This window comes from Anas acuta, chromosome W (genome assembly GCF_963932015.1).
Source record: "Anas acuta chromosome W, bAnaAcu1.1, whole genome shotgun sequence".
NCBI lineage: Eukaryota > Metazoa > Chordata > Aves > Anseriformes > Anatidae > Anas > Anas acuta.
This window is the reverse complement of record NC_089016.1, coordinates 17,872,450-17,895,040: the sequence shown is the minus strand read 5'-3', so window position 1 is coordinate 17,895,040 and position 22,591 is coordinate 17,872,450. Positions and strand designations below refer to the sequence as shown.

Genomic DNA, 22,591 nt, shown 5'->3' with positions numbered 1-22,591 from the left:
CATCATGCAACTGATGCTACATGGAGCAAGTGGGTTGCACTGATTACTCAGCGGGCTCGAATAGGAAACCCCAGTCGCCCAGGAATATTGGAAGTGATCATGGACTGGCCAGAAGGCAAATACTTTGGGATATCATCAGAGGAGGAGGTGGGTCGTGCTGAAGAAGCCCCACTGTACAACCAGTTGCCAGAGAATGAAAAGAAATATGCCCTGTTCACTGATGGGTCCTGTCGTATTGTGGGGAAGCATCGGAGATGGAAGGCTGCTGTATGGAGTCCTACGCGACGAGTTGCAGAAGCTGCTGAGGGAGAAGGTGAATCGAGTCAGTTTGCAGAAGTGAAAGCCATTCAGCTGGCTTTAGACATTGCTGAACGAGAAAAATGGCCAGTTCTCTATCTCTACACCGATTCATGGATGGTAGCAAATGCCCTGTGGGGATGGTTACAGCAATGGAAGCAAAACAACTGGCAGCGTAGGGGCAAACCCATCTGGGCTGCTGCATTGTGGCAAGATATTGCTGCTCGGGTAGAGAACCTGGCTGTGAAAGTACGCCACGTAGATGCTCATGTGCCCAAGAATCGGGCTACTGAAGAACATCAAAACAACCAGCAGGTGGATCAGGCTGCTAAGATTGAAGTAGCTCAGGTGGACTTGGATTGGCAGCATAAAGGTGAATTATTTATAGCCCGATGGGCCCATGACACCTCAGGCCATCAAGGTAGAGACGCAACATACAGATGGGCTCGTGATCGAGGGGTGGACTTGACCATGGACGCTATAGCACAGGTTATTCATGACTGTGAAACATGTGCTGCAATCAAGCAAGCCAAACGGTCAAAGCCTCTTTGGTATGGAGGACGATGGCTGAAATATAAATATGGAGAGGCCTGGCAGATTGATTACATCACACTCCCTCAAACTCGCAATGGCAAGCGCCACGTACTTACAATGGTGGAAGCAACCACCGGATGGCTGGAAACATATCCTGTGCCTCATGCCACCGCCCGGAACACCATCCTGGGCCTTGAAAAGCAAGTCCTATGGCGACATGGCACCCCAGAAAGAATAGAATCAGACAATGGGACTCACTTCCGAAACAACCTTATAGACACTTGGGCCAAAGAACATGGTATTGAATGGGTGTATCACATCCCCTATTATGCACCAGCCTCCGGGAAAGTTGAACGATACAATGGCCTGTTAAAGACTACCTTGAAAGCAATGGGCGCTGGGACGTTCAAAAACTGGGATACGCATTTAGCAAAGGCCACCTGGTTAGTCAATACTAGGGGATCTACCAACCGAGCTGGACCTGCCCAATCAAACCTGTTACGTACTGTAGATGGGGATAAAGTTCCTGTAGTGCATGTAAAAAATATGCTGGGTAAAACAGTCTGGGCTACTCCTGCCTCAGGAAAAGGCAAACCTATTCGTGGAATTGTTTTCGCTCAGGGACCTGGATACACTTGGTGGGTGATGCAAAAGAACGGAGAGGTCCGGTGTGTACCTCAAGGAGATTTAATACTGGGTGAGAATAGCCCATGAACTGAATTGTACCATGTTAAATAGTATATTATACTGTATGTTATCACTACCATGATTACTATAGGTGACTAATTAGAATGTATGGAAAAGAGTGTAACCTGAGCATGACATAAATGGTATGGAATAAGGGGTGGATAGATGTCCTGGTTTCAGTTAGCACAGAATTAATTTTCTTCCTAGTAGCTGGTGGAATGCTGTGTTTTGGCTTAGGATGAGAAGAGTGCTGATAACACCCCGATGCTTTAATTGTTGCAGAGCAGTGCTTATACTAAGCCAAGGACATCTTAGCCTTTTGCTCTGTCCTGCCAACGGGCAGGCTGGGGGTGCAGTAAGAGCTGGGAGGGGACAGACCCAGGACAGGTGACCCAAACTAGCCAAAGGGGTATTCCATACCATCTGACGTCATGCTAAACAATATATAGGGGTGGCTAGCTGGGGGGAGGGGACCGGACTGCTCGGGGTTAGGCTGGGCATCGGTCAGCGAGTGGTGAGCAATTGCATTGTGCATCACTTGTTTGTACATATTATTATTATTTTCCCTATTATCACCATATTATTATTATTGTTATTATTGTTATTATTATTTTGTTATTATTATTTTCCTGTCTTATTAAACTGTCTTTATCTCAACTCACGGGCTTCACTTTCCATTTCTCTCCCCCGTCCCAGAGAGGGAGGGGGGAGGGTGAGCGAACGGCTGCGTGGTGTTTAGCTGCCGGCCGGGTTAAACCACGACAGAGTCCAACCTCTGACCCAGGCCTATTGGCCTTGAAAAGGAGATGGATATGCTTTTCTTCGATCCAGGAAGAACGGGATACATAAGGCCTGAAGACCAAGTTGCTTGACAACTTAAAGCGAGACATATTGTTCAAAAGGAATGGAAAATGGAGACTTGTTTGTAGTCAAGAAAAGGAATGGAAAATGGAGACTGTTAAGTTATGGAACTTAAAGGATTGTTTGTTACCTTTTCTGATTGTACATATGTATATGGCATACTTGGGTTTAGTATGTAAAAGCAATGTTCTGTATATTTAGAATGTTTGATGTTCGTGTGTGCGTGTTGGTGGAGCGTAGACTCCCCGCGCACCCAGTGCTGTTTACTTGCCTTTTATACCTTTTATAAATATTCTTTTATAAATATTACTAAAGTCAGATTGAGCTGAGCATTTATAACAAGGGGAAGCTCAGCGCCAGGGAGAGCACCATGACCCTGCTGTGCTCCTGCATGGCTATGCAGGAGCGATGGAGCAGCCCCAGCACCTCTAGGCAGCCACAACATCAAGGCAGAGACACTGTTTTTTGGGGACGGGGTGGTTCGAAGGCTGAAGCTCTGCCAGGAGATGCAGCCCCCCCACCCCCACCCCACCCCCCCAGCACCTGCAGCCTGGCAGACGCCTGAGCTGCGCCCCCATCCCCAGACTGCTTACCCCTCAGGCTGGCTGCTCTACCGCGGCAAGTGCCTCTTCATCTTGTTGGAGATGTGGGATGACAGCAGAGCAGAGTGTGAGAAATACTTTCAGATCCTGGTTACCAAATCCTGGAGTCGCTGGACCATGCGGTACAGAGTGGTAGCCGAGGGCTCCATTTGGAGGGGCCAGACCTGCTGAAGCATTGGATGGTGCAAGGGTCATCCCCGGAGCACGGCGTGGTGGCACAGGATGCTGGCACCCCTAGGTTGGAATGGGGCATCAGAGCTACTCAGCTTTGGTGGGGAGATGAAGATACAACAGCCTCTAAATGCCATGGAAAAGCTGCAAAAAGACCCTTTTGCTCCTTCCCCAGAGCTTCCTGAACAATGTGGACACTGTGTACTGGATCAGGCTGCAGAAGAGCAGCCTGGTACGGCTGTCTGGAGGAAGGGGAGTTAGGCAGCAATGGGATCACAAATGCCTCTGGTTCTGGGTGGATGGCTCACTTTACGAACAGTACCCATGGCATGTCCAGGCTAACACCTCCTGCCCAAATCCCTTTTCCTCCAGCGAGGCCTTAAGAAACATTTTAAATAGCACCAGTACCCAGTGCCTGGTGTGAGCACTGGGCAGTGGTGTGCTGAGATGCTCAGAGGCCATGCAGAAGGAAAGCCGAGCTTCAGAGGGCTCATGCAAGCAGGAGGCAGCAAGAGAGAACAAACGAAACTACAGGTTTTATTTGGGATCTAGACAAAGTGTTTGAGCACCACCCCTATCTCCCACACACCTCCCTGGTCCTCCTGGAGGGGGGAAATCAGAGCTTCCCACCTGTGGGGGTATGGGGCTCGTCCCCGCCACGTGCATCACCTCCCTGGCACGCCACTGCTTCCTCTTGAGGTGTCTGAAATTGATGGGGAGGAACGGCTCTGTCTGGCCGGGTGCCCAGCCCCTGCTTGCTGCATCCCTGCCACCCCAAAATGTTGCTGGCTCCAGCTGTCGGCAGCTTCAGCAGAGACTGGATGGGGCAGTGACAGCCCCGACGTGGTGTTTTTCCATACAGGCCATGGCACTAGAAGCTGAACAGGTCCTGTGCCATAATAAGCTGTGGGAACATCAAACCAGTGCCACATGAAGGTCTGGATGACCTGCACCTCCAGATCTGTGAGAAGGCGGCAGGGCTGAGCTCCCTTTTCAAGTGACAGTGGCCACTGGCCCTGACAGCACTGCACTGAGCTCAGCCTGAGTCTGCCCAGCTCTGGAGTGTGTAAGGAGGGGCAGCAAAGGTGGAAAAAACGTGGGAAACCCCATCCCTGGGAGCTGGCCTGGCCCCACTGAGCACGTATCCCTCTGCTTTCCCTCACAGAACCCGCAACCCCCTCTGCTTCAGCCCTGCTGTGCCCCACACTGGAGCCTGCCCCATGCACATCAGCCCCCTCCTGTGCTGCAGAGCCCTGCCACAACCCCAGCTGAAGTGTTCCAGCAGAGCAGCATGGCCTCACAGCTCAGCCCCATGCCCCCATGAGCAAGCCGCAACAGCCAATGCTGCCACCCTGCAGCAGCCCCAGCCTGGAGGCAGAAGCAGGGGATGGCATGACTCTAGCCTGCCTCCGCCAAGGTGCTCACTACACCAACGTTTAGGCTGGAGCCATCCTGGCAGCAGCTCAGTGCCAGGTTTCAGGCAGTCCAGGCAAAGCATTAGTTCCCAACCCTATTTGCATGTGTACTGGAGTCCTTGGGTGGTCATCCAGTGTACTCTGGTGGTCTTTTGATGAAGGCATAAGTCTTCCTCGCTGCTAACTTTTTGGCCCTTCCTGTCTTTGACAGACTTCAGCAGTCAAGCCAGTTCTTGCTGGTTCCCTTATCTATGCATACAGTCTCCCTTATCTTTGGGGTCGTTAACATACAATTGTGCTAGCTAAGACCTAGGAATCAACATCCTTTTTCTTGTTCCCTGTCTCAAGTCCCCCCTTTTCTTTATCCTAAGGCAAATTCTTTTGCTTATAGCACTCCTTCTTGATTCAAAGTTTTCATAAAATTCTTACAGGTTTCTAATTGGCGCTTGATTCGGTTACACTTCCAGGTTTCATAATCATCTAGTCCTTTTATACAGCACCAAAATGCACACTGTACTAATACACAGGGTAAGAATACTAGTATAAGCAAGATCAATATTCCTATAAACAATTGCTTAAGCCAAGAAAATTTGGGTAACCAAGAGGTCAGTTCGTTCCATAATTCTCAAAAACCTCACAAGGTGTCATCTTGAACTACCTTATGTAAGATCTTGGTCTTTTCCAAATATTTTTTGAGATCAGTCTCAATTCGTCCTGCCTCATTTACATACATACAGCTACAAATATTTATTAAAGTGCATACTCCCCCTTGGGAGGCTAATAAAAGGTCTAGTGCCTAAAACGTTCTTACTGATTTGTTCTAGTTGCTTGCCCAAAACTATAATATGTTGTCATAAATATTGGTTTCCTACTTGCGTTAGATCTTCTCCTTTGTATGGCATTTGGTAAGGCCTGCCATACAATATCCCAAAGGGGCTTAGTTTTTCCTTGCTCCTAGGCCTAGTTCTAATTCTAAGTGCCATGGGTAGCGCCTGATACCAATACATATTGGTTTCTTGACAGATTTTAGCAATCTGTTGTTTTATCAAATGATTAATTTTTTCCACTTGGCCACTCGCCCCTGGTCTATACAGAGTGTGTAGTTGCCAGTCAATCCCTAGCACTTTGCTGACTTGTTGGGTCAGTTCTGCAGTGAACTGTGGTCCCCTGTCAGATGACATCACTGAGGGTACACCAAATCTCACTATAATTTCATTCTCTGGCTTTGTTAGTTCTACATGGGAATGCTCCCGGCCATCTGGAAAAGGTGTCTGTTAGTACCAATAAACATCTAAACCCCTCTTTTCCTAGGAGTTTGAAAAAGATCAATTTGCCACTGTTTCCCAGGAACATTTCCCTTCCCTATTGTTCCCATTTGGGGTTTGATTCCTGTCTGTGGGTTATTTTTAAGATATATGACTGGCACTGTTTTGATACCTGTCTGACAATAGTATACAAATTAGGCCCTATCCATTTTCTACTTAAAAACTCTTATACTACTTCAGCTCCCCAGCATGCTTTATTATGTTCTTCAATTACCATCCAATATAATATGGTATCACGATTTTCCCACCATTTATTTGTGCTAAACCTGTAGGTAACATTTTCCATTTACATCTTCACAGAATCACAGAATCATCTAGGTTGGAAGAGACCTCCAAGATCACCTAGTCCATCCTCTGACCTAACACTAACAAGTCCTCCACTAAACCATATCACTAAGCTCTACGTCTAAACGTCTTTTAAAGACTTCCAGGGATGGTGACTCCACCACTTCCCTGGGCAGCCCATTCCAATGCCTAACAACCCTTTCGGTAAAGTTCTTCCTAACATCCAACCTAAACCTCCCCTGGAGCAACCTTAGACCTCCCCCCCTCATCCTATCACTGGGCATGTGGGAGAATAGACCAATCCCCACCTCGCTACAGCCTTCTTTCAGGTACCTATAGAGAGCAATAAGGTCGCCCCTGAGCCTCCTCTTCTCCAGGCTGAACAAGCCCAACTCCATCAGCTGCTCCACATAAGACTTGTTCTCCAGACCCCTCACCAGCTTCGTCGCCCTTCTCTGGACTTGCTTGAGCACCTCGATGTCCTTCTTGTAGCAAGGGGCCCAAAACTGAACACAGTACTCGAGGTGTGGCCTCACCAGAGCCGAGTACAGGGGGACAATCACTTCCCTAGACCTGCTGGTCACACTACTTCTTATCCAAGCCAGGATGCTGTTGGCCTTCTTGGCCACCTGAGCACACTGCTGGTTCATATTCAGACGACTATCCACCAGTACTCCCAGGTCCTTCTCCACCAGGCAGCTTTCCAACCACTCATCTCCCAGCCTGTAGCACTGCTTGGGGTTGTTGTGCCCCAGGTGCAGGACCCGGCACTTGGCCTTGGTGAACTTCATACAGTTGGCCTCAGCCCATTGGTCCTGCCTATCCAGATCCTCCTGCAGAGCCTACTTATCCTGCGACAGATAGACACTTCCCCCCCAACTTGGTGTCATCTGCATGCTTACTGAGGGTGCACTCAATCCCCTCATCCAGATCATCAATAAAGATACAAAACCAAAAGCAAGGCCGGAGCTCCTAGACCAAGCTGGCACCACAGAAGGTCCCTGGGGAAGGAGCAGTGGCTGCCTTCCCAGGGTCACCTCATCCTAGAGGCAGAAACATGCTGTCACCTGTCCCAAGGCACAGTCCATGCATGAGCTGCACTCTTCCACTTTTTCTCCTCTGCAAACAGAGATGCAGCAAACAATTTTACTTCCTGTCCATCTACACAAGCACCTTTTCCTGTGCTTTTCTGCCATAAGCATGGTGCTGCCTGCCTCTCTGGGTTCCTGCACCCCAAACCTCATGCTGGGCTCTACAGCCTGAGCTCAGGAGCTGCTGGTGCCTCCATGGATCCAATGATCCCAACTGAGCTCAGCACACAGCCTTCATTTAGCAACCATTGCCTTCCCATTGGCAGGGTCAGCCCTGGGCCCCCTGGCTGAGGGGATGGGGGCTATTACACCACTCCAGCTTTGCTTCACTTCCTGCAATTGTGCAGTTTCTTGTTACAAAAGCAGAAGTGGGAGCAGACAACAGCTCCTTGCACTTCCTCCAAGGGAAGTTACTTAGTTCTGCTGTGCTAAGTGCCGCTGTGCATGGCATGGTGCTATGGGCCTGCTGCCGCCACTCCCCGTACACGGGTGTCATTAATGTGTACTGGCACCACCTGTTTGTCCCAAACTGTTTCCAGGGTGTTCACACATCCCCAGCCTCTGCTAGACTGGAAGTGGGACTCCTGCACTTGGGGGTACTTCTGTGATACTCCCAGCCCCTTGCCCAGCCTCACCTGGTCAGCCCAATCCCAGACTGAAAAGACCATGGAGGGCACAGTTACACAGCATATTTTATTTCCACTTCATTAACAATGAAACATCCTCACCAGCTTAGATCTGAAGTAGGGCAAGGAGAGGTGCTCAGCAGGTACCACCGGGCTGTACTGCAGGAAGGACACCAAGCTCCAGCTCACAGAGCAGCTGCTGCACCCCACAGAGCAGCTAGAGCCAGCTGACTGCCTCACTGCAAAGCTTGGCACAGCTCCAGATCCAGCCTGCAGACAGGAAAGTCTTCAGAAGAGCAAGAGGCTTCACAGCTCTTGGGTCTGCTCCCCCTTAGTAGCCTTGCTCCTTCTCCCCAAGGGGCAGAAGTCCGGCTTTGGGCTGTGAAAGAAGAAAGGCTCAGCCCCTGTGAAGGGAACCGGCTCACACAGCTTGGGAATCCCCAACACCTTCTCTAGCCAGGCCAGCAGCAAGCCCATGGCTCAACAGCTACCAGAAACAGGGGAAGCATAGGGGCTGTCGCAAGGGCAGGACCACTGCCTGTCACTGAAGGTCACTATCCAGCTTGCCATCTCACACCCAAACACCAGACAGCACTGCAGAGTTACTGGGGAAAGACAAGGAAGAAGTGCTTGTGGCTACCAGACACAGTAAGAAGGGCAGGACTGAGCCTGTTCTGCTTCTTTCCTGCCCAGATGGAGATGAACAGCAGCATTCTGCACCACCTGCCTCCAGTCAGATCAGGTATTGGCATCTCAGGCCCAGCTGCCTTCACTCTCCATACCACAGCCCTTCCCCAGCCCAGGAGGAAGGCAACAAAGCTCCCAGAGCTTTCCACCCCATCTCAGGCAGGCTCCTGTTACAGATATACAGAGCAGGGTGTAGAAATAGATAACCTGTAAAATGATTCCTCTGGTAAACCCTGAGCTGCCAGCAATCAGGAGATTATTTAAAAGCATTTGCTTTGACAGATTCTCTGTTGACACAGTTCTGCTTGTCTCTCCCTGACAGGGTGCCCTGCCTCACCCTGGTAGGCAGCAAGCAGGAGGTGATGGTCACATCTCATCAGCATGGTGCTGCTGGATGACAACAGTGGCAGCACACTCCACCCACTCCTGACTCTTGGCTTTCCATGGCACCAGCACCTCAGAGTGCAAGGGGTTACTCCAGGAGCGCTGCTCCTGCAGCTGGGGATGGCTCAGCTCGGAGCCTGCTGTCGCAGGAGGGTCAGAGGATGAGTTGCTGTTGAATCAGGCTTGGGTGGACTCTGCCCCTCTTCCCGTGACTGACTGAGGCTGCCCAACAGTGAGGTGTCCTCAGGCTCAGGGCTGAGCCTCTCCAGCACAGCTTCCTCTTGCCTGCTGTGTGCTGTCTGCCAAGCCTGGTTCGGGAACTCACGAATCTGCTACAATAGCGCTGTAAGAGGGAGAGCTGCCTCATCATTCCCAACTCAAGAGCAGGATCCATCAACCTCTTGTTATCCTACTAAGCACAGGCCACCACCAAGTCCATGAGAGGAGAACAAACTGTTCAATCAGGGCTGCCTCCTCCCAGGGAGGTGGGGTGAGGATGCTTCACAGCAGCCAAGCACAAGCACAGCCTGCACTCCAAGTGACAGCAGATCTGGGCAGTTCTGATATCACCCCTAACCTTGGGAAGGTCTCTGCAACAGGGCTGGGGAAGGGTCTTGAACTGGACTGAGAAAGGGAAGACAAACCATATGCTCATCATAGGTGAGGGGCTCTTGGGTTGGAAGTGTCTGAGAATTTGGGCTCTGTGGGAAGTGCTCTACCCTGGAGGGCAGCACTTTCCCTGGAACCATGCTCAGCCCCCTGGGCACTCACCTCCAAGCTCTGGATGCAGCCCTCTGCTCCCAAACGAGTAGAAACTGGGCGAGACAATGAGGCAGGACAGAACCAGGACCTGGAAACAAGATCAGCAGAGCTCACAGCAAAAGGATATGAAAAGGCATTACTGGCTGCAATAAACACCTGTCTCCCAAACTTACGGGGACAGCCAAGGCCCCTTCCCAAACACTGGAGCTGAAGCCACTCACCATGACGCAGGTGCTCAATGTGGTCATTTTGGTGGTGGACTGTTTCACCAAGGCCTGCAGTTTGTGCAGCTGCTCAAGCAGAGACCTGAAGGAGAGCAGGCACAGCAGGTTAGCACAGCAGTTGATCCACAAGCTGCGCACCCCTCCTTCCCTTTTGCAGCCAGTGACAGACCACAATCCCAAGCAGAGGAACAACCTTACCCACCACATCTCCTGCCACATCCAAAGAAAACTCACATGTTCTGCTTCTGCAGGAGCTGCACCTTCTTCTGCAGCTCGTGGTTCTGAGCTGTGCAGGCTGCCACCCTGCCCAGGACAGACAAACAGCATAGGGGAAAAACAGAGAATCATAGAATATCCTGAGTTGGAAGGGACCCACAAGGATCATCAGGTTTGCTCTCTTTCTGCCCATGGTGGCAAGACCCCAGCAGCAGCACAGCTGCTGTGTACCCATACCTGTTTTCCAGGCCATCCACATAGATCTTCTTCCTGTGATGACTGTCCTGGGCTGACTGCTTGTTCCAGATCTTTTGACACACTTTCTTCAGAAGCTGCTCCTCAGCCTGCAAGAGCCATTTCTCATTAGCAGTCACTCCAAGGTGATGGCAGCCTAGCCCTTACAAATCCTGCATAGCACTCAACCTTGCTTAGAAAGGCAGAAACCTATGTATTTTTGTCCTCTGCTCTTCCCACACCAGTGAATGAACTGCACAAGCTGCAAGGCAAACTCTGACCTGCTGATAATACTGGCAGTTTCCCAGTATACCAGAAAAGCAAAGCACACTGAAGGAAGATGAAAAGCATGCAGGTCATGAGCCACCAGGCAGGTGGGAAGAAGGCTGAAAACACTTGTAGTGTAACTGCCTCCTGCAATCAGTCACAAGGGGGGGGGGACACTGAGAGCAGCCAGGGCACTGAAGGAAGGAGCAGGACCCTGAGTCCTGCCGTACACTGCCCTGTCGAGGCACTGTCCTACATGTTCAGTGTAGAAGTGTTTGAGGAATCCAAGTCTGCTTGGGAGTGACGGGCTGCAGTGAGAACTCACTTTGGTCGGTGGCAGACAGGTTGGCAATGAAACACCTTCTTTCTCCAGGAGTTGCCTCTCTTCATCAGTCAGCATCAGTTCTGGGAAGTCAGGCTGGAAAACAGCAGAAATATACCTACTGAGAATCCAAAGTAAAGGGAGGGGGGATCCACCCCAGGACAGAGAAGGCATGCAGAACGAGGATAAGCTCTCCTAAAGCACTATCACGCTTTCCCCAAAGATATCCCTCAGAGTAGCCAAGACTAGAAAAAAGGGGAGATGGGATGAGAAGCAAAGGCTGGGCCCACCACCACACGCTTCCTTAGGCACAGCTGTTGGCATCTGCATGGTGGCTCTAGGCATGAGCTGGGGTCTGGCGTCCACATCAATGGCAATTGGGAAACTGGAGCTCTGTTCCAGTGCCTCAGTTGTGCTTTCCAAACCCATCCATGTCTCTGGGGAAGGAGAGTCAAGCTACGGGCCTCAGTGAAGCAGCACAAACACCTCACCAGCCAGATTTGAGTAGCATGGAATTGCAATTTTATGGCAGCAGAAAACCATGAAACTTGTCTCTCCATTGCTACTTTGTGCCCCCACACAAAACCTGTGTCAGGGTGCTTTTCTGCTAGGCATGGCACCGCCTGTAGCTAGGACAAAAAGACCCCCCCCCCCCCCCCACACACACACACATCACTTACCAAAGTCAATGGAAACATCTCCTTCTGCCATATCAGCCCTCATGCTTTCCAGTGCAGGCCAGTCTTGATGGAGGGAATAACTGTGATCAAACTGCACAATATCCAAGCTCTGAGGGCTGCTGGCAAAGTCACTGCCAGGGCTATGGAACAGATTCTGATCCTCAGAAATGCCGCTGTCACTGTCAGCAGATGAACAGCCCTGCAGTGGGCCTGGTTCATTTTCACAGGGGCTCAGCACGTGGCTGATGAAATCATCCATCTCCTTGTTTAGGAGCTGTGGAGAAAAGCCTTCTGCTAAGCAGGGAGCCAAACCCAGCAGCCTCCAGATTCCTGCAGAACTCACCTTGGGCCCTGGCAGGCCCCAGTCCTCCAGCAAGAGGTTCTCCTCCCCTGGGTCTACAGTGTCATGAGTGTCATCGCTGAAGAGAAAGCCAAGCAGGTCCTTGTCTGCCAGGGCAGCCAGGTCCTCTGGGCATGCCATCTGAACGAGACACCCATAGTGAGCCCCAGGCCTTTGGTGGTGGTGCCGCTGAACATAAAGGCACCCGGGACACCAAGAAGCTTTTAGGCTTCAGACAGGTGCCCCGGAGGGAGGAGGAAAAAGGAAAAGTGAAGCAGGATGGGGCAGCAGGGCTTCGGGCGTTGGCAGAGCAGTGAAAGAGAGCGGGACCAGCCAGGCCTCTATGCCCCAGCAGCACGCACAGAGCAGACAGCAAGAGATAAGGCTGACAGAAGAGCCCCAGGAAGGCACGGGCGCGCGCTCCCGCCCCCAACCGCGGAGCCACCAAGTGAACGAGAACAACCCCAACCCAGCCCCCATCATGGACCCAGTCATAGCCTCACCTGGACGTTGCATCCACCACCCGCCAGTGACGCCACCGCCCTCCCAGAAGCCCTCGCGCAGCACCACACAGTCCCGCCTCACCTCGCTCCGCCCCCGGGTGATGCAGTGGCGCGAGCCCCGCCATTGACCGATGGCACGGGAGCGCGCGCGGCGAGGCGGGAGCTGGGAGCTGCCCGCGGGTGGCGGAGGAGTGGGGGTGGGTGCGGAACTGGTCTGTTGGGGATGCCCGGTGGGGGTCATGGGTGCCGATGTGCGGGGACCGAGGCCACCGCACCGCTCTGTCCAGTGGCACACGGGGCCTAGCGCATGCGCGGCGTGGGCCGGCGGGGCGGGAAGCGGGCGGTGCCGTCCCGCTGCTGCACAGCCTCGGCGGGCCTGGCGCGCTGTTCTTGCTCGTGCACAGGTACGGGGCCAGGGGCGTGGGCGACGCGGCCTCGCCTAGCGCGGGGACTCCTTACCGGGAGGGTCCCGGTGCTCTGGGACACCCCTCACTTCCCCCGCCCCCGCCTCCCCCCGCTTATCGGGTTTGGGGCTTGGGGCCGGGCCACGCCGCAACGCGGCGACTCTGTCGGCGGGTGGACCCCTGGGGCGGGAGCCGCTGTACCGGGGACTCTTGGGGCTGGGGGGGAGTGGGGCGAGGAAACGCGCGGCCGCTCCTCTTCTTGCCCTGGGCTCACGGGGGATGTTCGCGGCTGCGTCCTGCTTTCCCGGGCCCCGAACCAGCAGCACCTAACAGAGCGTCCTTGATCCCGCATAGGATGTGGGGTGAGGCGGGGGCCGCGGCCGTGGCTGCATTTCCCCTCCCAGTCCTTTCAACCAGCCAATGGCGTCAGCCCCATATTTGGTAGCAGTGCTGCCGCTTGATGACCCCGCTGGGGGCTGGTGGCAGGGTGGGAACAAGCACCTGCAGTACCCACCATGGCTCCAGATGGAGAGGAGGAAGAGGAGGAGGAAGGCAAGAAACAGAGTGCATCAGCTGTGGGGCTGTCGTCTACCTCTGCCACCACCAGCAGCTCCGTGCTACTGTCCCAGCAGGAATGCCTCCACGTTCTGGCACTTCCAGCCCCATGAAGCCACGCTTCTGCTATGGGCATAGGTGCTGGGCTAGGCAAGTTGATTTTCTGTTTTTTTCTGGGCTAAAAATTAACTTTGCATCACCACACAAATCCTTGCATCAAGGCAGAGTTGCAGCTTGCAGGCATTGCAGTGGTGCCTCAAGACCTAGCTGTACATGTGGCCTAGCAATTGTTTTGCCTTCTCTGAGATTAAAAGGAAGAAAAACAACCACACAAAAAAAATAAATTCTAGACCTTCCCAGCTGCTGCAGGCTGCTCCTGTTCCTGCATCACCACCTAAACCTTCACAGGAGGCTTTGGCAGAGTGGCAAGGCTGAGGCTGGCTGTGGACCCCAGGCAGAAGGGCTGGGAGAGTTTCCTGCAGCCAGGGCTGGGCCCCACCTGGTGCAGGGCCTTTCCCAGGGACAGTTCAGTGTGGCAGTAACACCCAGAGCTTCCTTCAGCACCAGTATAGTGAAAAGAGAGAAATCTGTTTGTTTGATAAAGGTCTGCAGCTTCTGGAAACTTGCCATCAGTGTGCTGTGGAGGCTGTCTTCAAGCACAGCCTCTGGCGTAACAAAAACCCTATAGGGCTTTATATTTTTTTATTATTATTGTTGTTAATGTAAAACTTGCCCTGTACCTGTTGTTGCAGCAGTACTCTCAGGTCAGTAGACAGAATTGCAGCAATTATGTACAGGATGGAAAACTCGCTCCCGGGGCCAGTGGCCCCTGCTGGGGTGTGAGAGGTGGAGGGACAAAAGGCATCTGCTGCTGGTGGGGCTGCATCATGGAGGAAGAGCTTACAGCGAAATGCAGAAGTGCCTTCAGCTGGCCACACTGCTGCTGCGCTGGCATATCTGCCTTCGCATACCAGTAAGCGATTGCTGACTTGTTTGCTTTCCCTGCAGTGTAGTCAGTGCAGAAATGTGGTGTGCATTTGTCAAGTCTTTTTTCTCCTTTTTATTCTTTTTTTTTTTTTTTTTTTCCCCCTTCCTGAGGGATGGCATGAGGCTGGCTGTCCTCTTCCATCACTTTACACTTTGTCGCTGTGGCTGCTTTGTGCCCAGTGTAACACCAGTGCTGCAGCCCCTCTGCCCAGTGGGTGGGCAGTGCTCAAGGTGCCCCCAGTGCCAGCTTGCTCTGGGGGGACAGCACTAGTGTCACCAGCCTGGAGCCTCCAAGATGTTCCTGCAGCTTCAGCATGGCAGCAGAACCATGCTCTGGAATGACTTCTGTTGCTTTTTCAATTGAAATGCAGACATGCCTACTCCTGTCCTTGACATAGCACCCCGAGGCAGAAGCCACCTGGGGCTTCACCACCACATGGCCGCAGCTGTGGCCAAGGACTGTGGTGGTTTTACTCAGGTGGGCAGCCGAGCTCCACCACAACCGCTCTCTCACTCCCCCTCTCCTCAAAGAGGAAGGGGGAGAAAATACAACACAGAGAACTCGAGGTTTGAGATGAGAAAGGTTTAATTAAAGGGAAAGGGAATGGGAAGGAAAAACAGATAGAAAAGAAACAATCAGTCCGCGCGGAAGCACAGAGAGAGAAAAAATTATTCTCTACTTCCCATCAGCGAGCAGTGTTCGGCCATGTCCTGGGAAGCAGGGCCTCAAACGTGTAGTAGTTGTTCAGGAGGAACAGCCCCCTCCCCCACGAGAGCCCCCCCTTTTATTACTGAGTGTGACATCAGGTGTTATGGAATATCCCTTTGGTTGGTTTAGGTCAGCTGCCCTGGCAATGTCCCCTCCCCATCACTTGCCCACCCCCAGCCTGCTGTCTCTTGGGGGCTTAGAAGGAGTCCTGATGCTGTGCCAGCACTACGCAGCAATAGACACAACACTGGAGTGATATCAGTGCTGTTCCAGCTACGAGTGCAGAGCACAGCACTGTGTGGGCTGCTGCAGGGAAAGGTGACTCCAGCTCAGACAGACCCAACACAGCACTGTGTCTGGAGGAGGCAACCAGACAGATTTGCAAACCTCATGTGATGAGCCACTGCCAGATTGCTCTGAGGTTTGAGATGTGCTGCTTTAAATAGCAGAGACCACTTCTGCTTTAGAGACTGATGGGAGCAAAGCTCGGCTGCCTGGAGCATAAAGCGTTTTCTCAAAACATGGAAATAGCACTGAACCATCTCGCTTGCCTCTGGCTACTTGCTTGATGTTTTAAGCACCTTGTACATAAGTGTGTCCTGGTTTCAGTTATAACAGAATTAATTTTCTTCCTAGTAGCTGGTGGAATGCTGTGTTTTGGCTTGGGATGAGAAGAGTGCTGATAACACCCCGATGCTTTAATTGATGCAGAGCAGTGCTTATACTAAGCCAAGGACATCTCAGCCTTTTGCTCTGTCCTGCCAACGGGCAGGCTGGGGGTGCAGTAAGAGCTGGGAGGGGACAGACCCAGGACAGGTGACCCAAACTAGCCAAAGGGGTATTCCATACCGTCTGACATCATGCTAAACAATATCTAGGGGTGGCTAGCTGGGGGAGGGGGCCGGACTGCTCGGGGTTAGGCTGAGTATCGGTCAGCGGGTGGTGAGCAATTGCTTTGTGCATCACTTGTTTGTACATATTATTAGTGGTAGTACTATTGTCATCATTGTATTATTATTATTATTATTGTTATTATTATTGTTATTGTTATTATTATTTTCCTGTCTTATTAAACTGTCTTTATCTCAACTCACGGGCTTCACTTTCCATTTCTCTTCCCCGTCCCAGAGAGGGAGGGGGAGGGGGAGCAAACGGCTGCGTGGTGTTTAGCTGCCGGCCAGGTTAAACCACGACAAAGTGTCTGCAGCGTTACGTCTGGCATGAAGCTGTAACGCCAAGTACAAGTGTCCTTTTCCCCCCAAGCTCTCAGTGCCTCACTTGTTGCGAGGCAGCACTCTGCTTTCAGCAAGGTGTGAGGCCGCTGGCATTGGCCACATGCAGCTGCTGATGGTTGTGGAGGACCTGTGGGTCTGTACTGAGCTGGAAGAGTGCACATGGCATGAAGCTGCCCCTATCCTGCTGTAAAATGGTGTATTTCCTATTCAGCGCATGTTCCAGCTTGCCCTGCAGAGTGTTATATTCCTCTGAACTCACTGTTTTTGTCAAAAAGCTCAAGAGTAGGGCTGCTGGGATAGTCATCATGCTGGTGGCCTCACAGCATGGCTGGAAGGGTTCCTGCCTGCTCGCGCCATCATTTTTTGCTCTATCACCATGTTTCCTTTGTAACGTCCTGGTTTGGGCTGGGATAGAGTTAATTTTATTGTGCTATGCTCCTATTGGTCCTAGTCCCTGTCCTGGAGACAGCACGTCCTTTCCCCAGGGGCAGAGATGGAAAGCAGCCCTGTGCTCAGCTCTAGAATATTTTTAGATATAGGGAAGATGACAAACACCATCCCACTGACTGTAGCGGCCCACCCTGCCTGTGAAATGCTCAAAAAGCCCCTTCCAGCACTGGCTACTCCTCGTCCACACTGCACCACAACCTGCCCAGTGTTGGGGACTCATCCTGTTCAGGGGCTGCAGGTCAGGGTGCATGCACAGGGGCCCTGTTTGTGTTACATTCCTAGTTGGTGGGGGCCGAGGGCCTCTGTGAGGGCTCCTGCAAGCAGCATTGCCAAATGGCTCAGGAATGCACAGCTGGAGTGGCTCCATGTGCTAGTGGAGGCGACACCGTACTCCTCCCGCTCAGCCTCGGGCAAACATGGTGTGCATCCACCAGGATTTGTGCCTCCTTCAGCCAGCTGCGGCTTGAGGGAGCCTGGAGCAGGTCAGCCCGGATGGAAGCCAGAAGGCTCCAGAGGGCAGGGGAAGGAGCATGGGGTCAGGGGCACTGCTGAGCAGGGCAGGGATGGGCAAGTTGCCCCTTGGCAGTGGGGCAGAGGCTTGCGTCAAGCAGGGGAGCACTGAGAGCTGGATCTTGACCCAGCATTGCCTGTGCCCCCTAGCGCAGGTGTCCCTGTCTTCTCCCCAAGAGCTCTGCACCCCCAGGAAGCGCACACAGGGTTTCCAGGCTTGGCACCTTGGGTTGCCCACGTGGGACCACTGCTCACTGATAGCGGAGCCAGACGCTACTGGTCTCGGGTCAAAGTGGGCTTTTCCTCTTGCAGCTTCTGTGTCATGGTAATTATAATTAAAACCCCTTCTGTCATGCTGTCCCACCTTATCTCGCCATGCTGCTGGCACATTTCCTCCTCACTGTTGGTTGAGGGCTGCGGCCGCTGCTGCACATGAACAGAATCCACTGCTCCCCCACTGCCACGTCCACGCATGTATGGTGGAGTGGGCACACACATCTCCAGCTGAGAAGATCTCGGCCACCATCAGGTCCCTGGGGTATGCGTGGGGGCCTGGCAAGGAGAGCTGACCCAGTTGTGTCCTCTGGAAGGTGACGCAGGTGTGGGAACAGTCTTGCCACCACCATGGTTGCCCTCTCGCTGAAGATCAGCATTGGCAGTGTGGTGAAGACGATGCAGTTCGAGCCCTCCACCATGGTGTACGATGCCTGCTGCATGATCCAGGAGCGGGTGCCTAAAGCACAGATGGGACAGTGTAAGTCCTCAGTGTGGACAGTCAACAAGCCCCAGTGACCCCATCTTGGCCGTGTGGTGCAGGGACAAGGCTCTGCCCTGCTCTTGGGCTCATCCCCTGTCCTCTCCTGCTGCCCGGTCTCTGCTTTCCCAGCTGCATCTCCTTTTTCTTCTTTTCATGCCCCTGGAACTGCCCTAAACAGCCTCTCACCTGCCTGGGACAGGCTTCCTTTAGGCACTGGTAGGCACTGGTATTTTCAGGACAGAAAGCCCCCTTCCCACTACTGCAGCTTTGAACAAGCCAAATTTATTTCAGGCTGTTCACAACCTGTTGCTGCTCAACAAATGGCTGTTCAGTCCCCTAAAAAAAAAAGACATTTCACAGCCTCCCTTTCCTGTTTCATCCCCACACAGGCCTGGGTTTCTGCACCTAGAAGAGAGTAGCAATGGGGTATGTGTTGGGTGCTCCCCATGGCATGGGCAGAGCAAGGTTCAAGGGAGAGGAGTGCCTAGGCACCACCAGGGGCAAAGAAACTTGATTCTGAACCTCAGAAGCTTTTGTGCAAAGCAGGGTTTTTGTTGGAGCCAGTACATCCGACTAGTGTTTGGTGCACAGTCCTCATCCACGAAGATACTCTCATGTTCATCCAAGCACCATGGCTGCTTTTGGAGGTCTGGAGACCTTCCCTTGCATGCAGTGATGCCAGTATACGCAGGTGTTGCTGGACAAAGCATTGCAGGTCTGCCAGCACATTGGGAGAGGTTGTTCTGATATCACTGCTTGGCCTGGAGAGCCCTTCGCTGGGTGGACAGGCTCCCAAAAATGAAGGCAGTGTCCCTGCCATGCAGGGTTGTGGTCACAAAAAGCTCCGAGGAGCTGACTTGACCTACGTGTTCAGGGTGCAGATTGTCATCTTGTAAGGTTGCTTGCTTAAAAATAGGTAAATAAGAATAACTGATAGTTCCTGCAGCCTGAAAAGTGTTCCCCTCGATTTCCTCTGCACCTCGATGCTCCCTGTCAGTGTATTGAGCACGGGACCAAAGCTTGGGGCTCTTTGGTCTCCCTCATTTATGCCTGGGACAAAATGTGGGGGCTCAGGGTGGTAGGAGAACACATGGGAAGTGAAATACTGGTCAAGCTCTTTGAGCCTGCTCCTTGCCTGTCTTGTCTCCTCTCTCCTGCATGTATTTGTTAAGCTGGCCAAAGCTATGTGGGTTTGAACAGTTGCAGTGCTCCCAGTGGGTGTTCGTATACCATATAAGTTAACTTTTCCTTTCTTGGGAAATAGATAGCCCTCCCCAGTGGCTCTCCATGAGGCTGTGACGTGCTGGTGCGCTGCTACCTCGCTGAGCTTTTTCAGCTCTAATATCTCCCTGCTGCTGTCAGACTCAGAATTAAGCTGATGACAAACAACCTCACAATGCAAGTTGTGCCCTGATGATTCCTGTAGCCCTCCACTGAGCCCCACATTGGGCAGGGATTGGCCACGGCATGGGGACCATGGGAGGAGGAGGAGGGGAAGGCGAATACATCTGGGAGCAGCGGGTTCCTGGTGGAGCAGAGGAAATGCCTTCTTGCTCTGTGTGACCACAGCTTTCAGTTTTGGGGGGGGCTGGGTGTTTATACAGATCCTCAGCCAATGCACTTCCTGCCCCTGGGCCCAAGCCAAGCTGCTCTAAGGGGCGAGGAGAAAACCTTAAAGGGAGCTGCTCGTGCCCGAGTTCCTGTCTGGTTGCTCACAGTTTTCCCTAGAACAGCTGGAGCTCGACCTTGCTGGAAACAGGACTGAGCTCGGCACTGCTGCTCCTTGCTGTCTTCCCTTCCCCACTACCGTGCCCCCAGCCCTCCCAAAGCATTTGGGTTGCAATTTTGGGAACCTCGGATATAGATCTTCTATTTATCTGTTTTTACCTCGTCTCTAGCTCAGAGCTCTTCTTTTCCTATTTGATCCTTGCAGCTGTTGTTTCTCTTTGCTGCCCCTACCTAGTAGCACTTGTGGATCCCTTTTTGAGCTGCTCTTGTGTTTTGTCGCCTTTAGCAGGGCCCTGTTAATTAAATCTGAGCACACTGTGCCCATGTCCCCCAGCAAACCCATCCTGAGCGTGCTTTCCTGCTCTCTCTGGACTGGGAGAGGGGTCCTAAGCCACTGGGCCAGGTGTTACTCAATTCCCCTGTTTTTGGCCTGGGTTTTGTGTCTGAAATGCAACATCCCCACATGCTCTGTGCTGAGCTGCCACGCTGGGCTCAGGCGCAAGCTTCCAGCTCTGCTTTTGCCCTATTTCGGGAAGCGCCTCTCCCCTCCTGAGCTAAGGATCCAGACAAGCTGCTCAGTTTTCAGAGCTTTAGAATTATCCTCTTAAAACTGGCTATGAAAATAGTTTTGTTTGTTTGTTTGTTTTTAAACAAACACACCAGCCTCCCTGGTTCTTCTGTTCTGTTTAGCAGGATCCTCAGCAAAGCATGAGGTGGGCAGGCGCAGGGCAGCTCAGGAATTTCCCCTTCCCTGCCAGCAACGCCCCCTTACAAAACCAATGACCAGCCAAGCAGCTGCTGGAGGGGAGGAAAAGAGGCAGAGCCTGGTGTGGTGCTGGCTTCTTATGAAAAGAGCACCGGGGCTGTCCCTGGGCTCCAGCAACAGCAGACCCATCCAGTACCCCCACCCAAGCTGTCAGGATTTACAGAATATCAGTTCTGCACTAATTCACCATCTCTGAGACTTTGTAAACCTCCAGCATGTCCTCTTCCAGCCTGCTCCTCCCCAAAATGAGTGCCAGCTTCTTCAGTCCCTAGTACTGAGTGGCTGCTCTTCCTGGTCCATCATTTTAGCTGCCCCTCTCGATGCACTCTGCCTTGTTCCCAGCACCCTTCCTGATGATGCCCAGCATTTTATCATCATGTTTTGGCTGTTATGTTTCACACCAAAGATTTTAGAGAGCTGTCAAGCACAACTCCAAGCTCTTCCCTCGGTTGTGACTGTCACCTCTGAGTCAGCATTATGTAGGCGTGCTTTAGATGAATTTTCCTGTGGATAAATAGATGTAAAACACCTACCCTAATGCTCATTTGCCAGCTTTTTGCCCACTCAGGCTTTCCTCCTGCTCGTGGCAGTTGTGGCTGCTTGCTGCAGTATACAGGGTGCTGCTGTACTGTGCGCACTGGTCTCATCCAGCCCAGGGCTATGCCGACAGAGGTTCTCTCTGTTTTCCAGCCAGTGATTTTGGGCTGTTTCTCTTGGATGAAGACCCAAAGAAAGGGATCTGGCTGGAGGCTGGGAAGGCTCTGGACTACTACATGCTCCGCAATGGGGTAAGCATCCATCTTGCATTGGGCATGCCTGCCCTGCATCATGCACCCTGCGGTCAGCTGGAGCTGTAGGTGCTTCGGTGGGATGCAGGTGCCCAGTGCCACTGCTGGGAGCTGTGTTGGCTGTGCCTGCAGGACACCATGGAGTACAAGAAGAAGCAGTGGCCCCTGAAGATCCGCAAACTGGATGGGACGGTGAAAACAGTCATGGTTGATGACTCCAAAACCATCACAGACATACTGATGACAATATGCACCCGAATCGGTGAGAGGGTGGGCAGTGGTGTCAGGGAGGAAGGGAGGTGGCAAGGGACAGGAGGGTCTTCGGGGAGGGGAGCGGCACCAGCTCAGTTCCATGCACTCCTGCAGGCATCACCAACTACGATGAGTACTCCCTTGTTCGTGAGATCATGGAAGAGAAGTAGGAGGAGGTCACTGGCACCCTCAAGAAGGACGAGACCCTGCTGCGGGATGAGAAGAAGATGGAGAAGCTCAAGCAGAAGCTGCACACGGATGACGAGCGTATGTGCTGGCGAGCGCTGGGGATGGAGTCAGCCTGCGTAGGGGGTGGAGGGGATGGGAGCAGGGCCTCCTGTCTGGGTGTCTGTCCATCCCTGCTCATGCTCTGCCATTGCCTGCAGTGAACTGGCTGGATCACGGCCGGACCCTGTGTGAGCAAGGCATCGATGACGAGACGCTGCTGCTGCGACACAAGTTCTTCTACTCCGACCAGAACGTGGACTCGCGAGACCTTGTGCAGCTCAACCTGCTCTACGTGCAGGTACAGTGCCTGGCACAGGTGTGCCTCACTCCGCTGCCCTGTGCCAGCCCCATCAGGGCTCACAATTGAGGTTTTTGGCCAGGAGCAGCCGTAGGGGATATTTCAGGATGCTCAGTTACATCCTCAGTGCCAGCACAAATCCCGTCTGGTGTGGAAGGCAGCAGGGCAGATCCCTGTGTCTTCTCTTCCCACGTAGGCTCGGAATGACATCCTTAACGGTTCCCACCCCGTCTCGTTCGACAAAGCATGTGAGTTTGCTGGCTACCAGTGCCAGATCCAGTTTGGGCCGCACAACGAGCAGAAGCACAAGCCAGGCTTTCTGGAGTGAGTGTCCTGTGGGTGTCAGCGCCTCTGCCAGCATCCTCCCTTAGTGCCTGCACTGATTCATAGCCCCTGGGGCTTCGTCATCCC

The 22,591-nt window shown here is 52.8% G+C and overlaps 3 protein-coding genes across 3 annotated transcripts in view; 1 reads left to right on the top strand and 2 right to left on the bottom strand.

Moving 5' to 3' along the window:
- LOC137847036 (non-lysosomal glucosylceramidase-like) overlaps positions 1–22,591 on the bottom strand; it is a 393,739-nt gene that overhangs the window by 12,848 nt on the left and 358,300 nt on the right. The gene's annotated exons all lie outside the window — the stretch shown is intronic.
- LOC137847021 (cyclic AMP-responsive element-binding protein 3-like protein 4) lies at positions 8,131–13,309 on the bottom strand. The gene is made up of 9 exons (XM_068665253.1): positions 12,596–13,309; positions 11,671–12,151; positions 11,318–11,427; positions 10,994–11,089; positions 10,405–10,511; positions 10,186–10,254; positions 9,949–10,033; positions 9,737–9,815; positions 8,131–8,499 (listed from the first exon to the last, which is right to left on the bottom strand). The coding sequence occupies exons 1-9, from the start codon at positions 12,752–12,754 to the stop codon at positions 8,375–8,377; spliced, it is 1,311 nt and encodes a 436-aa protein (XP_068521354.1). The 5' UTR covers positions 12,755–13,309; the 3' UTR covers positions 8,131–8,374.
- The window catches only part of LOC137847427 (talin-1-like), a 44,767-nt gene continuing 35,018 nt past the window's right edge, over positions 12,843–22,591 (top strand). The window contains 7 exon segments of the mRNA XM_068665700.1: positions 12,843–12,917; positions 17,954–18,117; positions 21,305–21,402; positions 21,535–21,664; positions 21,769–21,921; positions 22,041–22,180; positions 22,377–22,504. Coding sequence (XP_068521801.1) covers positions 17,988–18,117; positions 21,305–21,402; positions 21,535–21,664; positions 21,769–21,921; positions 22,041–22,180; positions 22,377–22,504 — 779 coding nt within the window. The 5' untranslated portion in view covers positions 12,843–12,917; positions 17,954–17,987.